Here is a 27,582-nt window from a genome sequence, read left to right as displayed (position 1 = left end):
TCCATAAGGTCTATAGTTTCAATCAGGTACTTGTGGATGAGAATACTGCGTGAGGTCTACTGTTCACAGAACTACTAGTCATAAATCAGCTGTCAAGTGGACTAAAATACTACCCGTTCAAAAACATCGAACATCTTGAAAATGTATCTTCCCATCAACGTTAGCAGACAGTTGACTATAATACTACTCGTTCAAAAACATTTTGAAAATGTATCTTTCCATCAACGTTAGTAGACAGTTGCAGCCAGACCTGATAACAGCGCTCACACTCACATTCCGGGACGACACGTCACGGTACGATAGGACAGAAAGGATTATTTAGGATTTTTTTCTAGACATTTTAAATTGATAAATTATTTATTAATTTTTGAGTAAACATAACAACAGGTCAATATAACATACTGAGCGCGAGGTCTACTGTTCACAGAACTACTAGTATTGTTCTCGCTGGAACAACTCAAAATACTGTAGTACCTCTTGTCAATTTAAAAACCACTTTATCAAAACTTTCACTTATCTAAAACTTCCAAAAATTATTATATAGTGAGGTCCACGTTATAATGGCAGTGAATAAAGATAGCAGAACAACGTTGCCGACCCTCTGTCTTGTCAATTGTCTTCTATAGACAGTAGCTGATACAGGTTTATTGATGTAATATTAACTGTTAATTCTCTTTTAAAATGATCAAGAGCAAAACATTATATGTAAATAATTTTATAATGAATTTTCATAATTAAGATGTTTATTTGTTAATTAATTATCAATTCTACATTGTTAAAAAACGATCTGACAACAGAGCAAAGCTAGAAAGAGATAGCGCTATCCGTTTTGTTGAATGATAGACAAGGATAGCAATACCATTGCTAATCAAATACTGGCATTATAACGCGGACCTCACTATAGTTCTGAATCCTCAGAAGAAATTGATTTATTATATATATATATATATTATATTAAAAAAAACATTTAATTATGATTATATGCATTTGTGGGAAGTACCACTCCTTAATGAAAAATAGTTATCTTCTAACTTATTAGGCTATTGAAGAAGCTAGATAAATGAAAAATATAAGTAGTTAATTAACTCTTTTATTATTTCAAGTTAATTAATCTAAAGTTAATTAACACTCCCAATAATCGGGAATAAGTGGTTCTCGATTTTGGAGAAAAATTAAATTCGTCGAAATCATTAAAAACTTGCAATTATTTGAGCTCACCTTTTTACAACAGCTTCGCTGACAGAAGCAAGACGAAGACGACGGTGAATTCGGAGAGCTAATCTTGTATTTTCCCGACATTTTCGCGAAAAATTCGGCAATTTTCACTTTTCACAACCGATTTCTAGCCTGCAAAACTGTCCGTATTACCGGCCCGACCAGAAAAGTCGACAGGTTTTATTTGGATCTTTCAACTTGGGATGGAGATTTTTGAATGAGGGTGGCTTTCAAGGGTGGGCAGCTAATAAATGATCAATAAATGCACCCCAATTAATTGAAATCGGATCGCCGTATGACAACATGTCAGAATCAATTTCAGCCAATTCATCCGGAAAATGTTAGCAATGGTCGAGGCTGCAGTTGGAAAAGCTTTGAGCTAGGACAGGGTTTGCGATTGACCTGAATTTCCCTGCCATAGCTGGTGCTGAACTCTGGTGCCAGTTTTCCCAATCTGTTCCCTCCTGCAGAGAACCACCCCGCACAGAGCACCACCCTTCTAGCAATTGCTCGATCAGATAGTAGCCGATTTCCCAGTTGAAAGCATGAAAAAACTTATGTTAATTGCTCGATCAGATGCTGCGGAGGCTCTTCTAGATGAATATTTCTAGTTCTGAACACAAAATACCATTCAAATATTACACACAGTACCACGCTAATAAAGCTATATTACTCCCAACTCAGCCCTTTAACCGCCGTCAAGCTGACACTTTTATTTTATTTATTTATTGTTTTTTTCCTATCTTTAGTTTTGATATTTATTATTATAATAAACTCTCTTATTATTCTTTCAAATTTATTTATTATTCATAGTTTGTAATGTATTTTATTATTGCTAGTGTTTGCCCTCTGTCTGATAATTTGCGACTCCTCCCTGCACACGGACAAATCATCCAGGCAGGGAGAATTTATTCATGTAATTTATAACACTTTTATATTTTGTGAATATGTAATATTTTATGAATAAACCAATTTGAATTTGAAAGATAGTAGCCGATTGCTCAGTTGTTCGATTGAAAGCATGAAAAAACTTCTGTTAATTGCTCGATCAGAGAGTAGCCGATTGCCCAGTTGTTCGTTTAAAAGCATGAAAAAACTTCTGTTTAAGATTGTTTTATTCTATGACTAGCAGGTAACCCGTGCTCCGCAAAGGGAATAGTTGTCATCCTCAGTATTTGACAAACTAAAAACTTGAACTACTAAAATGTTGAGGAATTTTAAATAGGCCTATAATCATCCTCAGTAAATTGAGGATCTAAATGAAAAATTTCAAGTTAATCAGTTTTTGACAAACTGAAAACTTGATCTACTGAAATGTTGAGGAATTTGAAATAGGCCTATAACCATCCTCAGTAAATTGAGAATCTATATGCAAAATTTCAAGTTAATCAGCCTTGACAAACTGAAAACTTGATCTACTAAAATGTTGAGGAATTTGAAATAGGCCTATAACCGAGGATGATTGAACTACTTAAAAACTTGAACTACTAAAATGTTGAGGAATTTTAAATAGGCCTATAATCATCCTCAGTAAATTGAGGATCTAAATGAAAAATTTCAAGTTAATCAGTTTTTGACAAACTGAAAACTTGATCTACTAAAATGTTGAGGAATTTGGAATAGGCCTATAACCATCCTCAGTAAATTGAGAATCTATATGCAAAATTTAAAGTTAATCAGCCTTGACAAACTGAAAACACGATCTACTAAAATGTAGAGGAATTTGAAATAGGCCTATAACCATCCTCGGTAAATAAGGAATCTATATGCAAAACTTCAAGTTAATCAGTCCAGTAGTTAAGACCTGATGATGCGTCATTCGTGAATTTCTTATCTCGTACGTGTATAAGCTAGTTCATTCCTTTATTATGATATAGATTAAGCCTGACTGGCCGTTAGAACATCATGGCCCAGTCGCTCAAAAGCCTGTTAAATTTTAATAATGGTTGAATTCCATGAGAACCAATCAGAAAAAGTTTTTTGAGATGAAGTCTCTCTGGCTCTCGTGGCATTTAATTGTGATTAAAATTCAACAGACGTTTGTGCAATTGGAAAGCATTGATGCTATCTACAGAAAACGCTGCAAGTTCGATCTGAATATCACAATAGCTGACAGGTTGCTCAGTATGTGAACACACTTTCGGGTACATCGACGTTTGGCGACCTTACTCGACGTGAAATCGATTATACCACCAAGTCGTGTTATGGGTGGTAATTCGTGTGGGGTAAGCTATTTCTACCCCAATCCCCCGCCATCTTGTGAAAGTGTTTGCTTTCACAAAGCGCGGGAAAATAACCCCTATTACGAGATTCCTTTGCACAAGGTCCTAAGTAAACAGTCTAGTTAACGAGGCCCCTCTATATTTATTTAGCTCTATGAGAGACGGTTTTCATGGGGATTTTACGAGTCCTTTCAAGTACGCTATGAGGGTAATTGAAAAATCCATGAATATTAGACGAAGAAGGAGTGAGTTTTCTTCTTTTAAGCGGGAGATTTTTATATCTATGAACGAGATGAGTTGGAAATGGTTTTGAATAATTTAAAATTGGGGATTGTTGAGAGGAGGATGTTTTATAGTGAGGTCCACGTTATGATGGCAGTGTAAATAGATAGGAGAACAGAATTTACAACAGCTGGGTTTACACCAAAGTTATTAGCAAAATGGTTATAACTTTTCCTTATAGATTCTATTAGATTGAACAGAAGTTGACAAACACATATGTTCATCATGTGTATGATAAGTTATGTTCAATCTAATATAATCTAAAAGGATTGAGTTATTAACATTTTTTTAATAAATTTGGTTTAATCGCAGCTTTAAGGTCTTTGGTTTCAATATTTTGTTTTGCAGTCATGGTATTATTATGCGTGCCCATCAGTATCAATATTCTCACTTTCAAAAAAAAACTAATTCAATAGGTGAATAAAAATAAACAAATGAACTTAATAATGCTGGAGAAATTATAATATTTTTGATTCTAAAAAAATTAATTTTCATCAGATAGAAAGATCATCACGGAACTGGATGAATTATATCATCATGGAATACAAAAATCCAAACGTGAACTGAGTTTGTTAACATTTAAAACAGTTGACATCTGGTACTTGTGGATGAGAATACTGCGTGAGGTCTACTGTTCACAGAACTACTAGTATACTCTAATTTAGAATGATATACCATGTCATGTCAACAAATCAGATTATTTTGATCGAGTCTATTAAAATTTCTAGATAATATTTCTCGCGAGATACGGTAAGCTGATTGATTACACAGCTGATCTCCCACACAGGCACACACATCTTCTGTTATCGACACACGACGAAATTATCATATGTTTTTACAAGGATGAATAGTTATTCTCCTTTTAATGTCCTTCAGCGAATTTTCCCAGGGATGAGACCTAGTGCAATCGAATTTTTATATCATAAACCTACTATGTTCCAAATTTCGTGAAAATCGTTAGAGCCGTTTTCGAGATCCGGTGGAATACAAACATACAAACATCTAAACATCCAAACATCTAAACAGAAGTTGCTCGTTTAATAGTATAGGATTATTATTAGACTATGAGGAGACACAACAGGCTTATTCCCAAAACTGACCCTTCTCAAACTTATACAACAGATTAACTACAGTTTAAACAGATTGACTACAGTTTAATCGGATTAACTCTGAATGAGAATACTGAATGTTCAGTTAGGTTTACTAAATTATTAGAAACAAGTCTATGAGCTCATGGCAAATAAATTGAATGCATTTCACCTCACAGCTTACAATTACAAGGTTTAATGAAACTTCATAAAATGCTCCTACGTCCGTTCGGTGGAGGCTAGACTTGTATTTTTCTTCTTCCTTTCCTCCTTTTTATATCTCCCTCTCACTCTGACCAAGGAGAACTGGTCAGATGTTGGGACTTGATCACAAAGGCCAAGACAAAAGCAGTGTGAGAAATTTCTCATGTGAGAGCAATTTGCTATTGGCCTGGTAAAAAAATAATAACCCTGGTAGTTCAACTATCACTTTATTTCAAAACTACTTGGACATTCTGTCCATTCATTCAATCGACTACCACTTTATTCATATTCCTTTCTTTATTGATTCATACAATGAGTACATCATCAAAATGATAGGGAGAGAAAAAGTAAGGTAGCCTTGTGCTATTCCTCTCCCAAATTTAGATAAGGTTACACATAGTGCGAAATAGGTTGTCTTGTAGTTGTTCACTTCATGATTTATAGTAAATTCAGTAATGGAGGTGCACGAGTTTGAACTGTAGTTCATGACTAATAGAATGACCAACGTTTTTAAGAGAGGAAAGTTGTTCCGGGTTCGATTCCTGGTTCTCGTTATTCGTGAATAAAGAGTTACTCGAATTTGAAAAACAGAATACATATATGATCATAATTGAAATTGAAACTATACACTACAAATAAAATTAAAAATCGGGGCACCGAGCTTTGCTCCGTAGTACAAAGCATAGAAGCATTTTATATTTATTTATTGATACACAGAACACAATTCTTTCAATCAATTGGGGAAGGACCAACAAGCACAGCCAAAAACTGTTTCCCCGAATTTTTTATGTATACACTTTAAATACGGTAGTCCAAAAAGTAGGTATGTTCCATACACTTTTGAATTCCTATTTTCAGTCCAAAAATTTGATAACAGAAAAGTTCGAATTAAGATTTATCACAAACCAAATTTAATAACAAAATAACACTCACTAATCACTTAAAGCTGAAAATAATGATTAACAAATTTGGAAATTTTGATATAGGTACTTTAATTTTAAAAAAAATGGATCTTGAATAAAATCATATCGTTGCTCATTATATTGGTTATTATATTGCCAGATAATACTTCTAATGAGATTCGATGATTTATTGCAATAGTTCAACAGCTGAACATAATTCTGTCTCTCTCCCACACAGGCAACCACACGCATCTTCCATTATCGACAGACGACGAAATTATAATATGTTTTTCCAAGGATGAATAATAATTATTCTTTTCATGTCCTTCAGCGAGTTTTCCCAGGGATGAAACCTAGTGCAATCGAATATTTATATCAAAAAACCTGCTATGTTCAAATTTCGACAAAATCGTTAGAGCCGTTTTCGAGATCCGTTGGACATAAATAAATAACCATATAAATATATACAGAAATTGCTCGCTTAATATAATAGGATGTCATCAAGAGGAAAACTAAAAATAGGTCATTTAATTAGCACTTAACAGCAGCTGTTTTAAAACTGATCTTCAATCTTAGAATCATCAAGCACAGCCAAAAACTGTTTCCCAGAATTTTTTATGTATACACTTTAAATACGGTAGTCCAAAAAGTAGGTATGTTCCATACACTTTTGAATTCCTATTTTCAGTCCAAAAATTTGATAACAGAAAAGTTCGAATTAAGATTTATCACAAACCAAATTTAATAACAAAATAACACTCACTAATCACTTAAAGCTGAAAATAATGATTAACAAATTTGGAAATTTTGATATAGGTACTTTAATTTTAAAAAAATGGATCTTGAATAAAATCATATCGTTGGTCATTATATTGGTTATTATATTGCCAGATAATACTTCTAATGAGATCTGCTGATTTATTGCAATAGTTCAACAGCTGAACATAATTATTCTGTCTCTCTCCCACACAGGCAACCACACGCATCTTCCATTATCGACAGACGACGAAATTATAATATGTTTTTCCAAGGATGAATAATAATTATTCTTTTCATGTCCTTCAGCGAGTTTTCCCAGGGATGAAACCTAGTGCAATCGAATATTTATATCAAAAAACCTGCTATGTTCAAATTTCGACAAAATCGTTAGAGCCGTTTTCGAGATCCGTTGGACATAAATAAATAACCATATAAATATATACAGAAATTGCTAGCTTAATATAATAGGATGTCATCAAGAGGAAAACTAAAAATAGGTCATTCAATAATTACAAAGCACTTAACAGCAGCTGTTTTGAAACAGATCTTCAATCTTAGAATCATCAAGAGTAAACAAAAATGAAACATTGAATTACAAAGTCATCTTTAAACAGTTGCTTCACAACAGATCTTTTATGCTAAAAGATCTAAACCAGGATTAATATTATCAACGCGTTTTTGGATTAAATCGACGTTTTTTCAACCGCGGTTAGAACTAAACGCGAACTCGTAAAAACTCAACTTTACTACTTTTACAGGATCAATTCAAAGTGCGTTTTGGGATTAAATCAACATTTTTCAACCGCTTTTTAGAATTAAACTGAAGTAGAATATTTTTAATCTTTCTCTTAATAAATTCAAAGTCAGCTTGATAGGAGAGATATAAATTTATTTCATCTCTTGAATTCAATGGCGGAAATCAAAAGGAGATAGGCTTAAACCACTTTCACCATACAGCTTTAGCCACAGAAATATAATCTTCAGCACATCGCCAGCATTCAGATAACTTAACGACTTTCTAAAACATTTAAAAGTGCAACAAATGCATTGGAGAAACAAATGCATAATTTTACTTAATGAGGAACCTATATTGATACAGATGATATCCCTATAGAAAGAGTCATAGAGTATATCATTGAAAAAGCTATCTGAAGCTAAGAATAGTTGATAAGCTATGAAAACTATAGTGACGTCCACGTTATAATGACAGTGGAGAAAGATAGGAAAACAACGTTACCGATCCTCTGTCTTGTCAATGCCTTCTATAGACGGTAGCTGATACAGGTTTATTGACTTAATATCAACTGTTCATTCTTGTTTGAAATAATCAATTATATTTTATTAAGCAATAAATAATATTTTTCAATAATTTCATAATTGAGATGAAAAATTTTGTTAATAAACTATTAATTCTACATTGTTAAAAGACGATCTGACAACACAGCAAAGCGAGAAAGAGATAGCGCTATCCGGTTTGTTGAATGATGGACAAGGATAGCAATACCATTGTCAATCAAACACTGCCATTATAACGTGGACCTCACTATAGTATGGAGAGGCTGTGAATGATTCTATCAAGCTTCAATGACTAATTAACTTTAATCAAATCTATACTGAACATGTGTTCTCTCCATTGGTCTATTCATGAAATAATATATAATATAATAAAGGAAAGAATTGGCTTATTAACGTATAATATCGGGGCACCGAGCTTCGCTCGTTATTTTTATTTTATTGATAAACAAAACACAATTCTCTAAAATGATCGTCTTTATATTTCACAGCTGGCTATACGTCATCTTATGAATTTCGGGGATGCGATATTTTGATTTTTCACATACTCACTTTTTTAGTATCCACAGCTGTTTCAGCCAAGGATGAATTATCCTTTTAATGTCGTTCAGCAAGTTTTGCCAAGGATGAGACCTAGTGCAATCGAATCTTTATATCATAGACCTACTATGTTTCCAAATTTAGTGAAAATCGTTTTCAAAATCCGTTAAACATAAATAACCAGATATAAAAATAGCCAGATATGAAAATAACCAGATATAAGAATAAACAGATATTTATATAAATACAGAAATTTCTCGCTTAATATAATAGGATTACAGTAATTCATTCCACAAAAGGAGCGTTTTTCAAATTTGTACACTACACTGAATCTGTACTATTTGTCTCCAGTATTCAACTATAGTGAGGTCCACGTTATAATGGCAGTGTTTGATTGGCAATGGTATTGCTATCCTTGTCTATCATTCAACAAAGCGGATAGCGCTATCTCTTTCTCGCTTTGCTTTGTTGCCAGATCACCTTTCAACAATATAAAATTAATAATTTAACAAAATTTTTCATCTTAATTATGGAAATTCATCAACTTAAATTTAAAATTTCATTCATAAATTTAAATTTATTAATTTCATTAGTAAATTATTGAAAAACATAATTTCTTGCTATATAAAATATAATTGATTATTTTAAACGAGAATGAACCGTTAATATTACATCAATAAACCTGTATCAGCTACCGTCTATAGAAGGCATTGACAAGACAGAGGATCGGCAACGTTGCTCTTCTATCTTTCTCCACTGCCATTATAACGTGGACCTCACTATAGGAACTGTTTGATTACACAGTTCCTCTTTCTAGTTCCTGAAACCATCAAGCCCTAAAAAGAGTAATTTATTCGAGAGAAGAAGAGAGCTTGAGAAAATTGTGGGAGTGAGAAAGGGGTCATCTTGAAACAATGCACACAGTTCGCTAATGAGATCTAGAGTGAAATTTCGAGATTAATGCCCGGAAAGTGATATCTGCTCTCTCATACACAATTACTGCCAGCCAACTTCAATCTCGTGGAAAAATCAATTTCAAAGTTGGCTGCAAATATTGAGCGGGAACCATAGCGCATCCATAGAGAACCATAGCGAAACCATAGCGCATCCAGAGAGCCATAACGAAACCATAGCGAAAAGATGAGCGTAAGGCTCAACTCACACTTACGCGACTCAGGTCGAGAAGACTCAACTCTAGTCAAGAGCATGATTGTGTTTTCAAATGGTGACGTCGCGGAGACTAGAGTCGACTGGTCTGAGTGTCACCATTTGGAAACAGATGCTCTCCACTAGAGTCGAGTCTCTTCTCGACCTGAGTCGTTTAAATGTGAGTTTAATCTAAGTTTGTCTCTTGTTTGTTTGTTTGTCTCTACTTGTTTGTCTCTGGCGGAACTAACATGTTCTTAAGAGAGAAGATACAAAAAAATACCGTAGATAATAGGAGAGTCTCAGATATTTTATGAGACCTACCTTCACAAGAGAGAAAAAACAAAATTTTGGTACCATTATAACGATTAGAACAACTGAAATTGTTAAGGCTGTGCAAAGGCTAAAAATAAACTTTCTACTGATGATATTTTTCAAAGTTTTTCGATTTGTATATTATCAAGCTATCAAAATGAAAAAGTTTTCTCAGGAAAACATTTTTTTCGATCATTACTTTTAGAGATATATGCGCCTGAAGTTTGAATTTTTGGGACAACATTTCAAGTTCAGTAAGAGATAAATCCATGAGATTCAAAGGATAGATTAGAAACAAAAAATTTCTGAAAATATCAATTTTTAAGATAGTTATTCAATTTACTAAAAATAACCAAAAATAGCTTTTAATTGAGTTATTTTTAGTAAATTGAATAACTTTTTCAAAAATTTATATTTTAATTTTTGTTTTACTATATCAATAATACCTTGAAGAATATATCCTCTAAATCTCATGGATTTATCTCTTACCGAACTAGAAATGTTCTGTCCCAAAAATTTGAACTTTAGGCGCTTATATCTCAAAAAGTAATAATCGGAAAAAAATTTTCCTGAGAAAACTTTTTCATTTTGATAGCTTGATAGACGCTGACGATATAAGTCTGTGCATTACTGATAAGGACTGGAACACAACAGAAATTAAATGTAACAATTCTATATCATTAACTAAAAAGTACCTAAATCATAGACATCTGCTACTTAATGATAACAAAACAAAGTTCCTCTATTTTACTTGTAGAAATTCAGAGGTAAAACAACTTAATTCCGTAAATGATAAGGAAGAAATTAAATTTTTAGGTCTATATCTTGAAAACACACTTAGTTGGTCCGTTCACATTCAAAAAATATATAAAAAATTAAGCTCAGGAATTTTCGCGCTGAGAGACGACTAGCAAAAATTTCCAACTTAGAAACGTTAAAAGCAGTGTACTTTGCAATGATCCACTCCCACATTTCATATGGAATTGAAATATATGGAGGAACAAGCATCTCAAACTTAAATAAAATACTCCTATTACAAAAAGAAGCAATAAGAATAATTCTAAATCTTGATAGAGAGCAATCATGCAAGCCATTCTTCAGTAAGTTAAAGTTCATGACGGTGTACATCCTGTACATTTATAGGACAATGTTATATATAAAAACTAACGAATCTAGATTCCCACGGCAAGTAGATATACATAATTACAACACAAGAAATAGAAATAATTTTACAATAAAGAAACACAATAAGGAAAAATATAAACAAAGTCCAACGTACATGACAATAAAATTTATTGGTTGTCTCCCAGGTTGCATAAGACATGAACCTGATAGATCAAAATTTAAGGAATTGCTGAGAGCATATTTTATGGATTTAGCATGCTACAGTATAAACGAGTTTACTGTAAAAAAATGAATTTTATACAGTCACTAAATTCTCTTTAGCTTTAAGTTAGTTTTTAGTTTTTGACTTTTTCATGTACATTTTCATGTATGTTTTGGAAAGAAATAAATGATTGATTGATATACAAATAAAAAAACTTTGAAAAATATCAACAGTACAAAGTTTATTTTTAGCCTTTACACAGCCTCAAGTTACAACAGAGAAAAAACAAGCTTTGAGACCAAATCTTTAATATAATGAAGGAAAGAATTGGCTTTTACACGTACGAAATTCAAGAATGACGCATCATCACGTCTGATCTACTAGACTGATTATCTTGAAATGTTGTATATAGATGCTTAATCAACCGAGGATGGTTCTAGGTCAAGGCCTTTTTCAAACTCTTCTAGATTCCACTAGGTCAAGTTTTCAGTTTGTCAAATTTGAAATAGATAATATAATAAAAGAAAGAATTGGATTTTACACGTAAGGGATGGAGAATTATGTTTGACACATCATCACGTCTGAACTACTAAACTGATTAACTTGAAATTTTGGATAGTGTTTCTTAATTCACCGAGGATGGTTATAGGCCTATTCAAAATAATTCTTCAAGACTTCAGTAGGAAACAATACTAATATAAAGTTATATTTTTCACCTCTACAATCATTTTAATTCACCATCAAAATGCAGTAATCTTATAATACCAATCGGAAGGTGCGTTTTCGTTTGTGCGTAAACTTCCGCAGTCGACGACGACAAACATTGTTGACATTCATATTGTCCAAATTTCAAGTAAGCTACATCAGATCAAATAACTTTTCATTATTTGTGCTTATTATTCAAGAATCAAAACATTTTTAATAATATCAACATATTGCCATTTAAAAGTATAAACTCAACCTCCCCCATTAAAACATATTAATTAAAAATAATTTTAGGTTAAACAAATAGAAATCTACCCAATCTGAGATTCTCTCCCTGACGTGGTCGACGACGGCATTTACGCGCAAATGAAAACCCAGCATAACGGGATGTATTTTATTGATACAACTAGACAAAATGTTGATGATTTTCAGGACTTAATTCAAGGACTCACTCCAACTGCCTGCACTCCTTATGAATAAGAATACTTTCCATTCAACTTTACTCACAGTTTAAAGTAAATCTCACTAAAGCAAGAGAGCACGTGATCTGATACTTCAAGGTTTTCTACTCGATAAAATCCTGATCAGGTGTTGGTTGGCCAGCTGCATTCAGAAAGTATAAATCAGTCATCCATTTGACATTTAAACAGAGAATACGGTATATTACAGTCACAGTATACTAGTAGTTCTGCGAACAGTATACCTCACGCAGTTTTCTCATCTGATGTCACCTGTTTGAAATGTTAACAAACTCAGTTCACGTTTGAATTTGTATTCCATATGATATAATTCATCCAGTTCCGTGATAATCTTTCCATCTGATGATAATTATTTTTTACAATCAAAAATACTAGTAGTTCTGTGAACAGTAGAACTCACGCAGTTTTCTCATCCACAAGTATCTGATGTCACCTGTTTGAAATGTTAACAAACTCAGTTGAAGTTCGAATGTGTATTCCATATTATGATATAATTCATCCAGTTCCGTGCTAATCTTTCCAACTGATGAAAATTAATTTTTTACAATAAAAAATATTATAATATCTCCAGTGTTCATTTGATTATTTTTACTCACCTATTAACTCAAGTTTTTTTCGAATTTCAGAATATTGATACTAATGGGCATGCATAATAATACCATGACTTCAAAACAAAATATTGAAACCAAAAACCTTAAAGATGCTTAACTCTTTAAGGTCTTTGATTGAAACTATAGACCTTATAGAAATAGACACGGCTTCTCCAGAACATCTGTGTAATTCACTTGTCAGCTGATTGATTATGAATAATTCTATGGTCTGATTAATCCTATCTTCAGAGTAGATGATATATATACAATGATATCAGAGTATGGAGGAATTCCTTTTCTTTTCATATTATCCTGCAAAATTTCAAAAAAACCTTGTGTATACATCGACGCGCAGTTAAAAAAGGAATATTCCTGCCAAATCTCATCGTATTCTATCAACGCGTTTGGCCGTAATCGCGTTACATACAGACAGACAAAAGAAAATCCGAGTTAAAACATAGACCTCACTACGTTCGGTCACTTACGATACACATTATAGTACAGTCTCTACTCTCTGACTGCTAATATTCAGGTATTAGCTTGCTGAATATCGATACTACAGTAAGGTCCAAGTTATAATGGCATTGGAGAAAGATAGGGGAACAACGTTGCCGATCCTCAGTCTTGTCAATGCCTTCTATAGACGGCATGAGAAATATTAAAGAAAGATTAATTTTCCTCCTGACTGATAAGAAGAGACTTCCTATTAATACCACTTATCAAACTCCTGATAGTATACTAGGAGCTTGACTTGCTACAATGCACTTTCTTTGTGAAATAGATAGTCTAATAGACGGTAGCTGATACAGGTTTATTGATGTATTATTAAAGGTTAATTCTCGTTTAAAATAATTAATATATTTTATTAAGCAAGAAATTATATTTTTCAATAATTTCATAATGAATTTTCATGATTAAGATAGAGTATTTTTTTAATTAATTATTAATTCTACATTGTTGAAAGACGATCTAGTAACAGAGCAAAGTGAGAAAGAGATAGCACTATCCGCTTTGTTGAGTGATAGACAAGGATAGCAATACAATTGCTAATCAAACACTGCCATTATAACGTGGACCTCACTATAGAACTTTTTATCATTTAATGTTCTCATTTTCCTAGTAAGTTTTTGTTATCAAATTGATTTTATCTTTCACTTTATGATTCTACTTCTTATAACATGTCTCTTCATCTGTTTCCCTGTCTTTTTCAATTATTAATTCCCCTCTAGTCATTTATTTCACCTTCTTTTTCATTTCATTCTATTTCATAGTTTTGTTATTTCAATCATCATCCTTTTTTCTTCAACTTTAATAGCAGTTCCTCTGATTTTTAGATGAAATTATACTTTTCCTTCACTGCTTGCTTGACCTTCAATCAGTTATGATTCTTATCATCACTGCACGTTTTTAAACTTCCTTTTCCTTACTTCACCTTCTCCTTCCTACTCCTATCCCAATCATATCTTCTTCTTCTCTCTTCTTCAACTTCTTCTTCTTCTCCATCTCATTTTAAAACAGATCTTCTTCTTCTTCTTCTTGGATCCTTTACTCCTCTGTATCTCTTTCTCCTCCTCCTCCTCCTCCTTTGTATTTCTTTCTCCTCCTCCTCATTTTAAAACACATCTTCTTTTTCTTCTTCTTCTTCTCCTTCTCATTCTAAAACAGATCTTCTTCTTCTTGGATCCTTTACTCCTCTGTATCTCTTTCTCCTCCTCCACCTCCTCCTCCTTTGTATTTCTTTCTCATCCTCCTCCTCCTCCTCTTAAAACACATCTTCTTCTTCTTCTTCTTCTTCTTCTTCTTCAACTTCTTCTTCTCTTCTTCTTCTTCTCTTCTTCAACTTCTTCTTCTTCTTCTTCTTCTTCTCTTCTTCAACTTCTTCTTCTTCTTCTTCTCTCTTCTTCTTCTTCTTCTTCTTCTTCTTCTTCTTCTTCTTCTTCTTCTTCTTCTTCTCCTTTTTGTTAATGCCTTTAATCCATTCTTTCTCTTCTTCTTCTTCCCACTTCTCCTTTCTTCCCACTCCTTTTTCTTCTTCCTCAGACTTATTCTTCTTCTTCCTCTTCTCACTCAGACTTCTTCATCTTCTTCTTCTTCTTCCTATTCTTCTTTTTTTTTTTCTTCTTCTCCTTCTCCTCCTCCTCCTCCTCGTTAGAGGGTTAAGTGTAAGAGAGGGCCGACTGCGCCCTAACTTCGCCCTCCCAGGTATATAATAAAGGCAGTCATTCTATTGTATTCTATTTCTCCTCCTCCTCCTCCTCCTCCTACTTATATTCACAAGATACTGCTTCCAATTCTCAGTACAGTGTCAATACAGCTCTACCAAGATTCACTTCTGTTCCTTCATTCCTTCAAAACACCATTCAATCAATACTGCCATTACAACGTGAATCTCCCTACAGCCGCCATTACAAGGCAGCAAGTTTGCATTCACAATTATCCACGGTCTGCGAAGAATCCCTGTTTCACAAGAAATCAGACAAAACCTGCTGCAAGATGAAGCTAAAAGACTGAAAACATTTGTGAAGACTGCCCTGCAATTTGAAGTTTACTAGTAGTTCTGTGAACAGTAGACCTCACGCAGTTTTCTTATCCACACGTATCTTGTGTCACCAGTTTACCGGCCTCTCAAGAAATCCTATACTATTAAACGAGCAGCTTCTGTTTATATGTTTCGATGTTTAGATGTTTGTATTTCACCGGATCTCGAAAACGGCTCTAACGATTCTCACGAAATTCAGAACATAGTAGGTTTATAATATGAAGATTCGATTGCACTAGGTCGTATCCCTGAGAAAACTCGCTGAAGGACATTAAAAAGATTGTTATTATTCATCTTTGGAAAAACAGCTGATAATAATATTATTTCGTCGTCTGTTGGTGATGGAAGTGAGTGAGCGAGTTCATGTGTCAAAATTATGACTCAGCTGTTGAACTTTTGTAATCATTCAATCAGGTACTTAGTGCCGGTTGCAAAAAAGCCGGGTAATTTTCAATCCTGATTAATTCCAGTAGATCCATCTTTTTGAAATGGTCATCTCTGATTTGGTTCACGTGAAGTTAATCAGGATTAAAATTTAACCGGCTTTTGTGTAACTGGGCCTTTGGGGAAATTTTTACATTCCTCTGGGAATTAATCTCAATTTACTGTGATTAGATAGAACCTTTCTGTATGAATGTTATAATAATTTCTTCTTTCGTAATAAATTTTCTATGCTTTTGTACTTCAGAGCAAAGCTCGGTCCCCGATATTCTGTGTAATGAATGCAATGAATAATCCACTTGTCAGCTGATTGATTATGAATAGTTCTATAACTGATTAATCCTGTCTTCAGTGTAGACGATTATATAGTAATATCAGAGTACGGAGGAAATTCCTCTTCCTTTCATATTATCCTTGGAATGCAAAATTTCAAAAAACCTTGTGCATACATCGACGCGCAGTTAAAAAAGGAATATTCTTGCCAAATATCATACAATTCTATCAACGCGTTACATACATAAGACAAAAGAAAATCCAAGTTAAAACATAGACCTCACTTCGTTCGGTCAATAATATACTAGCAGGTAAACCGTGCCCCGCAAGGGTCCATTTTAGAACTTGACTTAATGAAATCTTGAATAATTGAAAATAGGCCTATAACCATCCTCGTTTAATTAAGAATCTATATGCAAAATTTCAAGTTAATCAGTCCAGTAGTTTGGACGTGATTATGCATCAAAAAAATAATTTTCTCCACAAGGATCTAATTTAAAACTTGACAAACTGTAAACTTGACGTAATGAGATTTTGAATCATTGAAAATAGGCATATAACAATCCTCGATTAATTAAGAATCTATATGCAGAATTTCAAGTTAATCAGTCCCCTAGTTTAGACGTGTTGATGCGTCAAAAATAATGTTCCTATCCCGTTCGTGTATAAGCAAATTCTTTCATTTATTATACAGAGTAGAGTCATATCTATGGGAACCCCTCAATAAGTTTGAGACTGTTAAATATTACTGTAATTATCAGGATAAGTAATTGGTCGAATACTCTACCTTTCGATGTACAACTGAATTTCAACCCCTCAAAGTGGCAGCTGATTGAAGTTTAGTTTTTAAATGAATGATTGGATGCAAGCTATATTGGATACAAGTATCATAGAACATTTTTATTGATGTCATATTTCTTTTTTTGAAAAATCATTTCAAATTATGTACCACACAATGGGTGTTTACATTTAAAATATTTGAGTTACAACCCCTCATTTCCTTAAAAACTGAAACTTCAATCTACCGACATTTTGGATACAAGTATAATAGATCATTTTTATTGATATCATCTTTCTTGTTTTGAAAAGGCCTTCAAAATTGTGTACCACCCAATGGATGTTTAGGCTTACATTTAAAATATTCGAGTTACAGCCCCTAAGTCACCCCCTTTTATGAGGGGTTGAAATTCAGTTGTACGTCAAAAGGTGGAGTATTTGACCAATAGCTTATCTTGAAAGAGTATTATATCTACAACAGTCTCCAACTTATTGAAGGGTTCCCATACATATGACTCACTCTGTATATCATAATTTCGGAACAGAATAGTTTTGGGCAATGCCTGTTGTTCTCTCCTGATCATATTCATATGATTTGTAATTGTATTAACAAAAAAAATAAATACATAATAGATTAATAAATTTAACCAATTCAAACTTTTCCATATCAGTCCATGCTAACAAATTGTCACAAATAATAAGGAACAAATCGAAAAGAAAACTTTGAACACATTATAAAAAAGATCCTACAGAAAGCCAACAACAAGTGGATATTGGAAAAAATGCAGCACAGGTGAAGAAACAGGAAATGGAAAGAGGGTGGCCAGTCAAGCACATCCCACACATCTGTTTTAAAGTTTCCTCAAGTGGAAAAGAATGCCCCTACTTCATTTAAAGTAAAACCAGACCCCGAAATTCATTAATGAAATGTATTATAGTGAGGTCCACGTTATAATGGCAGTGTTTGATTAGCAATGGTATTGCTACCCTTGTCTATCATTCAACAAAGCGGATAGCGCCATCTCTTTCTCGCTTTGCTCTGTTGCCAGATCGTCTTTTAACAATGTAGAATTTATAATTAAAAAAATATTTCATATTAGATATGAGAATTTATTATGGAATTATTGAAAACTATAATTTCCTGCTCGATAAAATATAATTGATTATTTTAAACTAGAATGAACAGTTAATAGCCTATTACATCAATAAACCTGTATCAGCTGCCGTCTACAGAAGGCATTGACAAAGCAGAGGATCGGCAACGTTGTTCTCCTATCTTTCTCCAATGCCATTATAACGTGGACCTCACTATAGGTTAAAACTATTAGTTTTTACCCATAATAAGGTTGATATTATTCAAAATTCTCACAGCAGTCTGCGCATACTTGTCTCTGTGTAGACCAGCAACATGCATTGGTTAATAATACAGTATTACAAATTTATTATAATATCGAATAGCCTGGGTGGCTCAGGTCTGGAGTTTTCAGGTCTCACCTGATCAATTTCAGGGCCTCTTGCACAACCTAACAACTGTTTTTAGGCAGCCGGGACCGACGACTTGAAGTGTATCAAATTAATAAATGTAATAAAGAGCCAAAATGCATTCTAGCAAGAACATTCACAAATAGAGGATCAAGTTTTCCTACTAGTATAAAAATATTGACTTATGAGCCCCAAATTATCTAAATTGGGCGTTCTGCCGTCATATAAGCCTAGTGAAAAAGAGTAGATAAGGATTTTAATCAGGACCAGTCAGGTTTTTAAAAAATTGGCATGCAATGACATATAAAATTATTAATTTAAAAAACATTAAATTAGGCTAAATGTATGAAAATCAGTATTTTAATCAAACTTCAATATTATTTTTATTGAAACTAATAGAATCACGTTGAAAACTTTACAACTTCAATTTAGCCTTTTGAATTGATTTAGGTTAATCATTCTTCAATAGCACCAGTTTTATCATACAATAGAGTATTTTTATTTATATTATCACTGAAATTTCTCACATTTATAGAATCAGAAAATTTAACCTACAAATCTTTACCTTAATCAACAAGTTAGCACCTGTATGCATCAAGCCCATTTCCATTGAATTTGGACTACTTTTCAATTTATCCTTTCAACTATTCACATCCCAGTTTGAATCTTATCAACATATCTGAGGATTGAATAAAAACTACTGAAAATAATAAATTAATTGAACAATATTTACCTGCAGCTATTGTTGTTTACGGTAATACGGTACATCCAGCACACCTGTAAAGTTTGTCAAGCATCAGAACAAAAACAAAACTATCACATGCACTTTTTCAACATTTAAAACTTGCAAATTAAGTGTTAAACATAGTTCAGATAAATTGAAGCACTTGTTAAAAAATTCGTAGTAATGAATTTGTGTTAAAAACTAATTAAACAATCACTACACATTCACCGTTGCATACAAAACCGCCAAGCCGACTGCTTGCTTTGCTTCAAGGCCAGAAACAACTGACAACATGGCTGCCATGTCTGGAGAAGAATCAGCTGATTTCTAGCTTGAGTACAACTTTTAACCGAGAGAGTGCAGCACAATGCAGGTTTGTTCCTTTGTAAAACTGGAAAATGATTGTAGATGGCAGCACAGTACCCAATCGCTGATTTCAAGCAAGATTGAAGGATATTGTTCAAGTAATGAACGCTCAAAATAGGGTGTAGACTGTGGGGGAAAAATTTTGGAAGACAATTTTTGAGACCCTTGGTTTTTTTAGGGTGGTAAGGGGGTAGACATATCTAAATTTCCCACCCCTACCCCCTATGCAAAGATGCTGGGGGTGATTCAAAGGTACCATTGTTTTATTTTTCGCATATTTATCGAAAACCATGCGTCTTACAGGCATAACTACCTCCAGCAAAATTAAAGCTTATAAAATTTCCTACAAAACTAAGTCTACAAAATTTTTTTCATATCTCTCATAGTTTTGGAGATATCCGAGTACCAAATTGTGACATTTATGAAAAACCCACGTTTTTCTACAAATATTTGCTCTTTTTGACCTCATATAGCTTTTTAATTGTTGAAGAAAAAAGTCCATGCTGATTATGAGCTTATAGAGCATTGAATTCTCTTCAATTAGTGTGTATGTGTGTATGTCTGTGAATTCGATAACTCCATTCCTAATTAACCGATTGACTTGAAATTTTAAACTTAAGGTCCTTATACCATGAGGATCCGACAATAAGAAATTCAATAAAATTCAATTCAGATGGCGGAAAAAATGGCGGATAATTACTAAAAAACCATGTTTTTCACGGTTTTCTCGAGAACGGCTCTAATGATTTTCTTCAAATTTACACCATTGTTAGCTATTCATAAGCCTATCAACTGGCATGAGTCTCATTTCTGGGAAATTTCAGGAGCTCAGTAATACTCATGAGAAAAAAGGCGGATTATGACTAAAAAACCATGTTTTTCACGGTTTTCTCAAAAACGGCTCTAACGATTTTTAGGTTATGGCGGGTTCACAGTGGACTGTAAGAGCGGTCTCCTCGTTCTGGTAGGCGGTAACACGTTCAGATAATCAGGAATTCACTTGCACTGGCGATGATTAATACATGGGGAATACATGGGCCCATGTTGTGGCGAAGAGATTACACAAAGAAGATCCAACTCTAGATATTTAGCGGAGTACTCTAACAATAACTTTTCCTAACTAGTCGCGGTAGTAGTTTAAATTCAAACAAGCGAAGCGGTAATACACATTTGACTTCTTTAAAAGGAGAAAAAACCGAGAAGCGTCAGAGCACAACAAGCTTCCTCAAGCAGTTACAAAACGGAAGAGGACTGGTAAGCAAAAAAGGTGGGGGAAAACAGGGAGAACAGTGCCAACTATGGCAGTAGCATGCTAGATGGCCGTGGGTGAGCGCGGTCGATTCAAATATGGCAAGATATGGCTTGGCCCATACATACTCCCCCCCAAAAACGAACAGTTTTTAAATCGGGTGAAGCAGCAACAAACACTGTACATTGCGGCAGGGCGGTCGGCAATAACTAGATGGCGGTGGGTCTGCGGTCTTGAATACAGTGAGCGGAGAAGTCCAGAGCGATGTGGTGTGAACACGGGAGCGTGATGTGAAGACAAGCGGGGCGGCACAGCACAAGTTGTGGAATGCGCGTAGACATGAACTGTGGTGCGGTCATAGAAATGGAGCGAAGCGTCAACAGAGGTGCGGTCATCAAAACAGCTAAGTGGAGCAAATCAGCAAACAGCGGTGCAGTCATCAGGATGTTGCGGCAGAGTGGATAACACAAGGCGGCGATAACGAAGCGACGCGGACAATCACAGGTTGTGCGGGTAAAACCAAACTATTTACAATAACATAGTTAGCGATTGTTCTAAATGAGGCGGTGAATTTTACTTAGGTCTCTCACAATATTACCAGAGGCGCATTTGATTGTCGCTATCCTGACAAGTCCATCTTTGCCAGGGTGCAGCGCTACAATTCTGCCTAGCGGCCAGCTTAGCGGCGAGGTGTTGATTGATTTGACTACAACCAAATCGTCAATCTGTAAGTTTCTTTCAGTAACCTTCCATTTTGTGCGGTTCATTAGTGTGCATAGATATTCTTTTGACCATTGGCTCCAGAAGAATTGCATCATTTGGTTGCAATGTCTCCAACGGCGAGTTGATAGTATTTCTTTAGTCTCTATCGGTTGCGGTGGTGCGGTCAGGGGTCCACCTACTAGGAAATGGCCAGGTGTTAGAACAGAAGCGGCTTCTGCGGGCTGTGAAGACAGTTCAGTTAGCGGTCGGCTGTTCAAAATGCTTTCTATGCGGGTGAATATTGTGTCAAATTCTTCATATGTGAGAGCCTTGTCTCCAATACAGCGATACAACAGCGTTTTAGCGGATTTGACGGCAGCTTCCCACAGGCCTCCATGGTGGGGTGCGTAAGGAGGGATGAATTTCCAATTTATGCCATGGTTGGACAGAAAACAAGTGACATCAGAGGGTAGTGATTCCAAAAGCTTGGCCAATTCATGCATTTTTCTAGCGGCGGATACAAAAGTTTTGGCATTGTCAGAGCATAGCGTATGAGGCGTACCTCGTCGGGCAATGAATCGTTGTAGTGCGGCGATAAAGTGGTTGACCGACATAGAAGACAGAAATTCAAGATGAGTGGCTTTTGTGGCAAAACACACAAATATGCACAAATATCCTTTTGTAGTTTGCGCACGTTTTAGCAGAGATGTCTTGCAAATAAAAGGTCCAGCAAAGTCCAAGCCAGTCACATTGAATGGTTTGTTGATGGTGACCCGTTCGGCTGGTAGCGGGGCCATGCGTTGTTGCAAATTTGAGCGGCGAAATCGGTTGCAGATGATGCATTGGTGTATGACACGACGTACCTGATTACGAGCTGATAATATCCAATATTGTTGGCATACTGCGGATTGGGTGGTGCGGGGACCAGCATGACAGCTCATGAGATGCTGTTGTCTAATAATGAGAGTAGAAACATGTTCATTTTTTGGTAACAATAACGGATTTTTAGTTTCACTGGAAATAGGTGCATTCTCCAGACGACCAGATAGGCGGATCAAATTCTCATGATCAATATAAGGCTGCAGAGTCAATAAATGTTTGGGGCATTTTCCCGAGTTTAACTCATTTATTTCCTTCTGAAATTTGACCTTTTGCACGACTTGTATAATGAGCCTTCTAGCAATCTCCGTTTCAGAGGCAACAACATCAATAGTAGTAGGATGCGGTTCACAGTCACAAAATTTTTGAATTAATTTGTTACTATAGTCATGGCGGGCGATCTTGATTCTGTTGATGAAGCGTAGTATATACACAAAAATTCGGCATAATTTTCCAAATTTGGATACACGTTCACAAGCGACGTATAGCGGGTTTGCTAGCGGTTCATCTTGGGTAGTTGCAAGAATATACAGCGGGTTTGACTTCATCTCAGGTATTGTTTCACTGACAATGTGATTAGGCACAGGAAAATCAACAGCGAGGCATTGAAATGCAGCAGAAGCATGCCACCAAGTATGGCAGGAAACGAGTTCGGTTGGCAGTAGTCCACGAGAAGCAATATCAGCACAGTTGTTAAGCGAGGACACATGATTGAATAGTTCGGGTTTCACTAATTGAGTGATTTGCTGTACACGATTAGCAACAAAAATCTGCAGTTTGTAAGTAGGTGTATTGATCCAGTCCAAGGCGGTTTTGGAATCAGTGTAGAGACGAATTTCCAGCAGGTTGTATTCTGATAGAGTTGGTAAAATGACAGATACAAGTTGTGCTAACAAGAGACAGCCTTTCAATTCCAATCGAGGGATTGTTAGGGTTTTGAGGGGCGCAACATGACTCTTGGCGGCAATAAGACGACAATCAATAAAGCGGTTTTCAACTTCTTCATGAAGGTACAAGCAGGCGGCATATCCTTTCTCTGAAGCATCGGCAAACCCTAACAGTCTAATTGAGGAATGGGAGCAAGCTAACAGTCTTGGTATGCGAATCTGGTGTAACTGGTTGATAGCGGTAACCAAGGATTTCCAATGAGTTAATAGTGGTGTAGGAATTTCATCATCCCATCCAAGGCGTTCAGACCACAGAGTGCGCATGAATAACTTAAACAGTAGAATAAGCGGTGATAGCCAACCCAGTGGGTCATAAATTCGTGCAATGAAGGCGAGTATTGTTCTTTTTGTGCTTTTTTCAGAAAAGGCAGAGATGAAATATCGGAAATCATCGGCAAGCGGACTATACACAATACCAAGGACTTTGGCGGTTGCAGTATCATCAAACAGGCATTCCTGATTGCTCAAATATTCGGGCGACATATGCTCAATCAACTCAGGTGTGTTGGAATTCCATTTCCTCAATTCGAAGGAGGCGAGTGACAATAACTCATTGAGTTCTTTGATAAGTGAATGTGCGGTATTCAGGTCATTGCTTCCGCCAAGTATGTCGTCGACATACGTTTGCGACTTCAGTACTTGACTGGCGAGTGGGAAAGCTTCACCTTCGTCCTCCACTAATTGTTGCAGAGTACGCTGAGCAAGATACGCGCTAGAAGATACTCCATAAGTCACTGTTAACAGTTCAAATTCTTGAATTTTTTCTTGGTGGGTGGGTTTCCAAAATATATGTTGATGCTGGCGGTCTTCAGGTCTCAGCAAGATTTGTCTGTACATTTGTTTGCAGTCTGCAAGGATGACAAAGCGGTATGAACGAAAGCGGGTTAACACTTGGACTATGTTTGTTTGAAGTTTAGCTCCAGGCAGCAGCACATCGTTAAGTGAGAGCCCATTGGCGTCTTTGCTAGATGCGTTGAAAACAACTCGAATTTTTTGAGTGTTGTCGTTTTTCTTGAATATTGCGTGATGTGGTATGATGTAATCTACAGCGGAATCAGCGATTTTCAAGTGACCTAAGTCACGATACTCATGCATGAAGTCAGAGTATTTGGTTTCAAGTTCATCAGATTGACTCAGTTTTTTCAGTAGTCCTAACTGATTGCGGTATGCCTTGCTGCGGTTATTGCACAGAGCGGGAGCGCCAGGTTTGAAAGGCAGTGCCACAACATACCTTCCTTCAGAGGTGCGATAAGTAGTGGATTGGTACAGTTTCTCACACAACTCGTCTTCGGGCGATGACTCTTTTCGAACGGGGATGGCCTCTTCGGTTTCCCAAAATTTGTTCATGATGGTGTTGAGCTGTGCTTCCTGTGCAAACATAGTGCAAATGAGCTGCATTTCGTTGAGCGGTGCGGGCGAGTCCTCAATATTCAATCTACCACTTAAAACATAACCAAAGATTGTGGCAAAGGCGGCAGGGTTACCAGGAATAATGGAATTTTCTGCGGATATAAAGATGTTGGAGTATAAATCGGCACCAATCAGTAGGTCGATTTCAGCAGGCTCATCAAAATTAGGATCAGCGAGGTTCAGATGCGCAAACGAATTCTTTAGTGCGGGGTGAAGCGGAAAGACAGGAAGATTGCCAGCAATTTGATCTAATACAAGAGCTTCGGTAGAAAGAGCAATATCAAATTGAGGTTCTGACAATATTCTTAACTGCACAATGCCTTTGACAGATGTCCTTTTTTCAGAGATTCCATTCAGTTGGATTTGAGCGGGCACAACAACTAAACCCATTGCGGTGGCGGCTCGGGTGGTGATAATGGAGCGCATGGAACCAGAGTCCAACACAGCACGCAACAAGAAGGGTTGATTGTATTGGTTCAAGACTGTAACGACAGCGGTTCCCAGTAAAGCAGAAGCATGTACGGCCTTCACCTGAGTGCAGCCACTAAAAGTGTGTGGTATAGAAGATAGAGAATTGTTTGTTACATATTGTGCACTGGAGGCAGGGCTTGAACTTACGGGCGGAGAGGCACAACTGTTAACTGGCGGCGAACTAGGAGGCAGATTAGAGCTGATATCCAGGTTTGGTGCGCTGCTAGAAGGTGCATGATAAGAGCTTACTGGCGGTTGCGGTGGGGCAGCGGCAAAAGTCGGCACAGGTAGCGGGCTGAAACCAGGAGGGGGCGCATGGTGCGCAGCGTTTCGGCTAGTACTGGTATGCGGGCGTCCATATTGATTTGGTGCTTGGTGTGGCTCAGCAAACCGATGTTCAGAGCGTTGTTCTTTAAAAAGTAATGATTGAAGATTATTAGCGTTATTGCACAGAAGCGTATGATGGTGATTAGAGCGGCAGTTCTTGCAGCAAATCGTTGAGTTGCAATTTGCTTTCAGGTGAGACCCTAGGCAAACAAAGCACCTTTTGTGTTGCTTTACAATTTGATTGCGTTTGGATACGGATTCTCTTTTGAAAATGTCGCATCTATACAATTGATGTCCTTCTGAACAAAGAACACAAATGCCACCACTGATTGGATACCCAGTTTTAGTTGAAGAAAAGGGCTGCTTTCTCTGTTGATAATTACTTGTGCTAGGTTCAGCTTTAACAGAAACGGGATCTACATATTCAATGCTGGCGCTAATTACTTGTTCATATTTGCGGGTTAGTGCGGTCACTTCCAGAGATTTTTCTTGACTAGCCACAAAACTCAATAAACGGTCAAAGGTGGGAACTTGATCATCTGGTATGGATTCTTCAAATTTGGTGCGGACAGAAAGCGGTAATTTGCGAATGCACATCATGGTAATCAAAAAATCAGCTTGGTTCAGGTTCATGTTAAATAGCGATCGTTTGGCTGAGTTGAGCTCGATAGAAAATTTTTTCAAAGTTTCAGCCAGAGTAGTAGAAGGAACAAAGGTATCGAATTTATTATATAAACTATATGCTTGATACCGGATATTGTTGTATCGTTTGTGCAAGCTGTCATAGGCAGCTTTGTAGCATTCAGCGGTGTTGGCGTAATTTTGAACCAAGGTCAAAGCGTCACCACTTAAATATGAAGTTAGAAGATGGTATTTGGCCTCACTGGAATAGTCTTTACTGGTGTGAACAGCAGCATCAAAAACATTTTTGAAAACATTCCATTCATGAGGTTCGCCTGAAAATGTAGGTATCTGCAACTGAGGTTTCACAAAATTATTAATTGGTAGTTCATTAGCGGTAACAGCAGGTTTAGGAATGGTATCAACCAGCTTGATACTATCAAATCTGGTTTGGAATTGGATTTGCAGTTCAGCAAACTCCAAGATAACTTCCTCAGATAGCGACTCTTTATCTGTTGCCTCATATTCACTCATTAATTTATCAAATTTTTTATCCAGACCAAAATAAAATTCACTACAAGTCATAGGTACTTGTTCATTGTACTTATCAGCTAGAGAAGATATCGATTGGTGCAACCTTCTTAGCTTATTCAATAATGGAAAATTCGACGCCATGGTTGTTATGAATAATCATACAGAAATAGAAAAATAGGTTACCAGATTGAAATTTACAATCGAAAAAGTTCAGATTAGCGGTCAGAACAGTTTAAGTTGATGGCCGAAAAAGTTCATATTTAACAAGAAATAGTTCAAGATCAATGTTCAAAATCAATAGTTTGTAGATCAATGTTCACAATTAATAAAGGATAGGCGGTAATTCACTACGTTTAGCGGTAAGAAAACACACAGTTAGCGGTAAAAGTTTGTAGCTTACTGTTAGGCACTGAAGTTCAAAACCAAAACAAAACTTTTTAGGTTATGTCGAACCGGGTGTAAAAGTTCGATAGTTAACAGCTCGATAGTCGATATCATAAATCACTAATCGATGTTTTCAAATTTCGATACAAGATGGTGGTCGAAAGCGTCCGAATCGAGAATACACGATTTTCCAAGAAAGCTCACAAAGAAAATCTCAGAAAAAATTGAAATGAGCGTTTTCACTGTTTGTAGGTCGCTTTTCCTCCAACATTTGGCCGCGGTGGACCAGGTTTTGTATGTGGCCGCGGAGGATCAGGTTTCATATGTGGCCGCGGAGGATCAGTTTTCGTATGTGGCCGCGGAGGACCAGTTTTCGTGTTAGAGCCAAT

The 27,582-nt window shown here is 35.9% G+C and overlaps 2 protein-coding genes across 2 annotated transcripts in view; both read right to left on the bottom strand.

The window, feature by feature from the left end:
* LOC111061537 (protein phosphatase 1 regulatory subunit 16A) overlaps positions 1-19,583 on the bottom strand; it is a gene marked incomplete in the record, with an annotated part of 52,060 nt that extends 32,477 nt beyond the window's left edge. Inside the window, 1 exon segment of the mRNA XM_039429815.1 lies at positions 19,313-19,583.
* A 1,889-nt stretch (positions 19,584-21,472) lies between these two features.
* Positions 21,473-26,809, bottom strand: LOC111060647. Its single transcript, XM_022348318.2, has one exon. It carries the CDS (start codon positions 26,807-26,809, stop codon positions 21,473-21,475), a length of 5,337 nt encoding a protein of 1,778 aa, XP_022204010.2.
* Between the last annotated feature and the right edge of the window lie 773 nt (positions 26,810-27,582).

This window comes from Nilaparvata lugens, chromosome 5 (genome assembly GCF_014356525.2).
Source record: "Nilaparvata lugens isolate BPH chromosome 5, ASM1435652v1, whole genome shotgun sequence".
NCBI lineage: Eukaryota > Metazoa > Arthropoda > Insecta > Hemiptera > Delphacidae > Nilaparvata > Nilaparvata lugens.
Note: the sequence above shows the minus strand (reverse complement) of the source record. Positions and strands in the feature narration are given on the sequence as shown.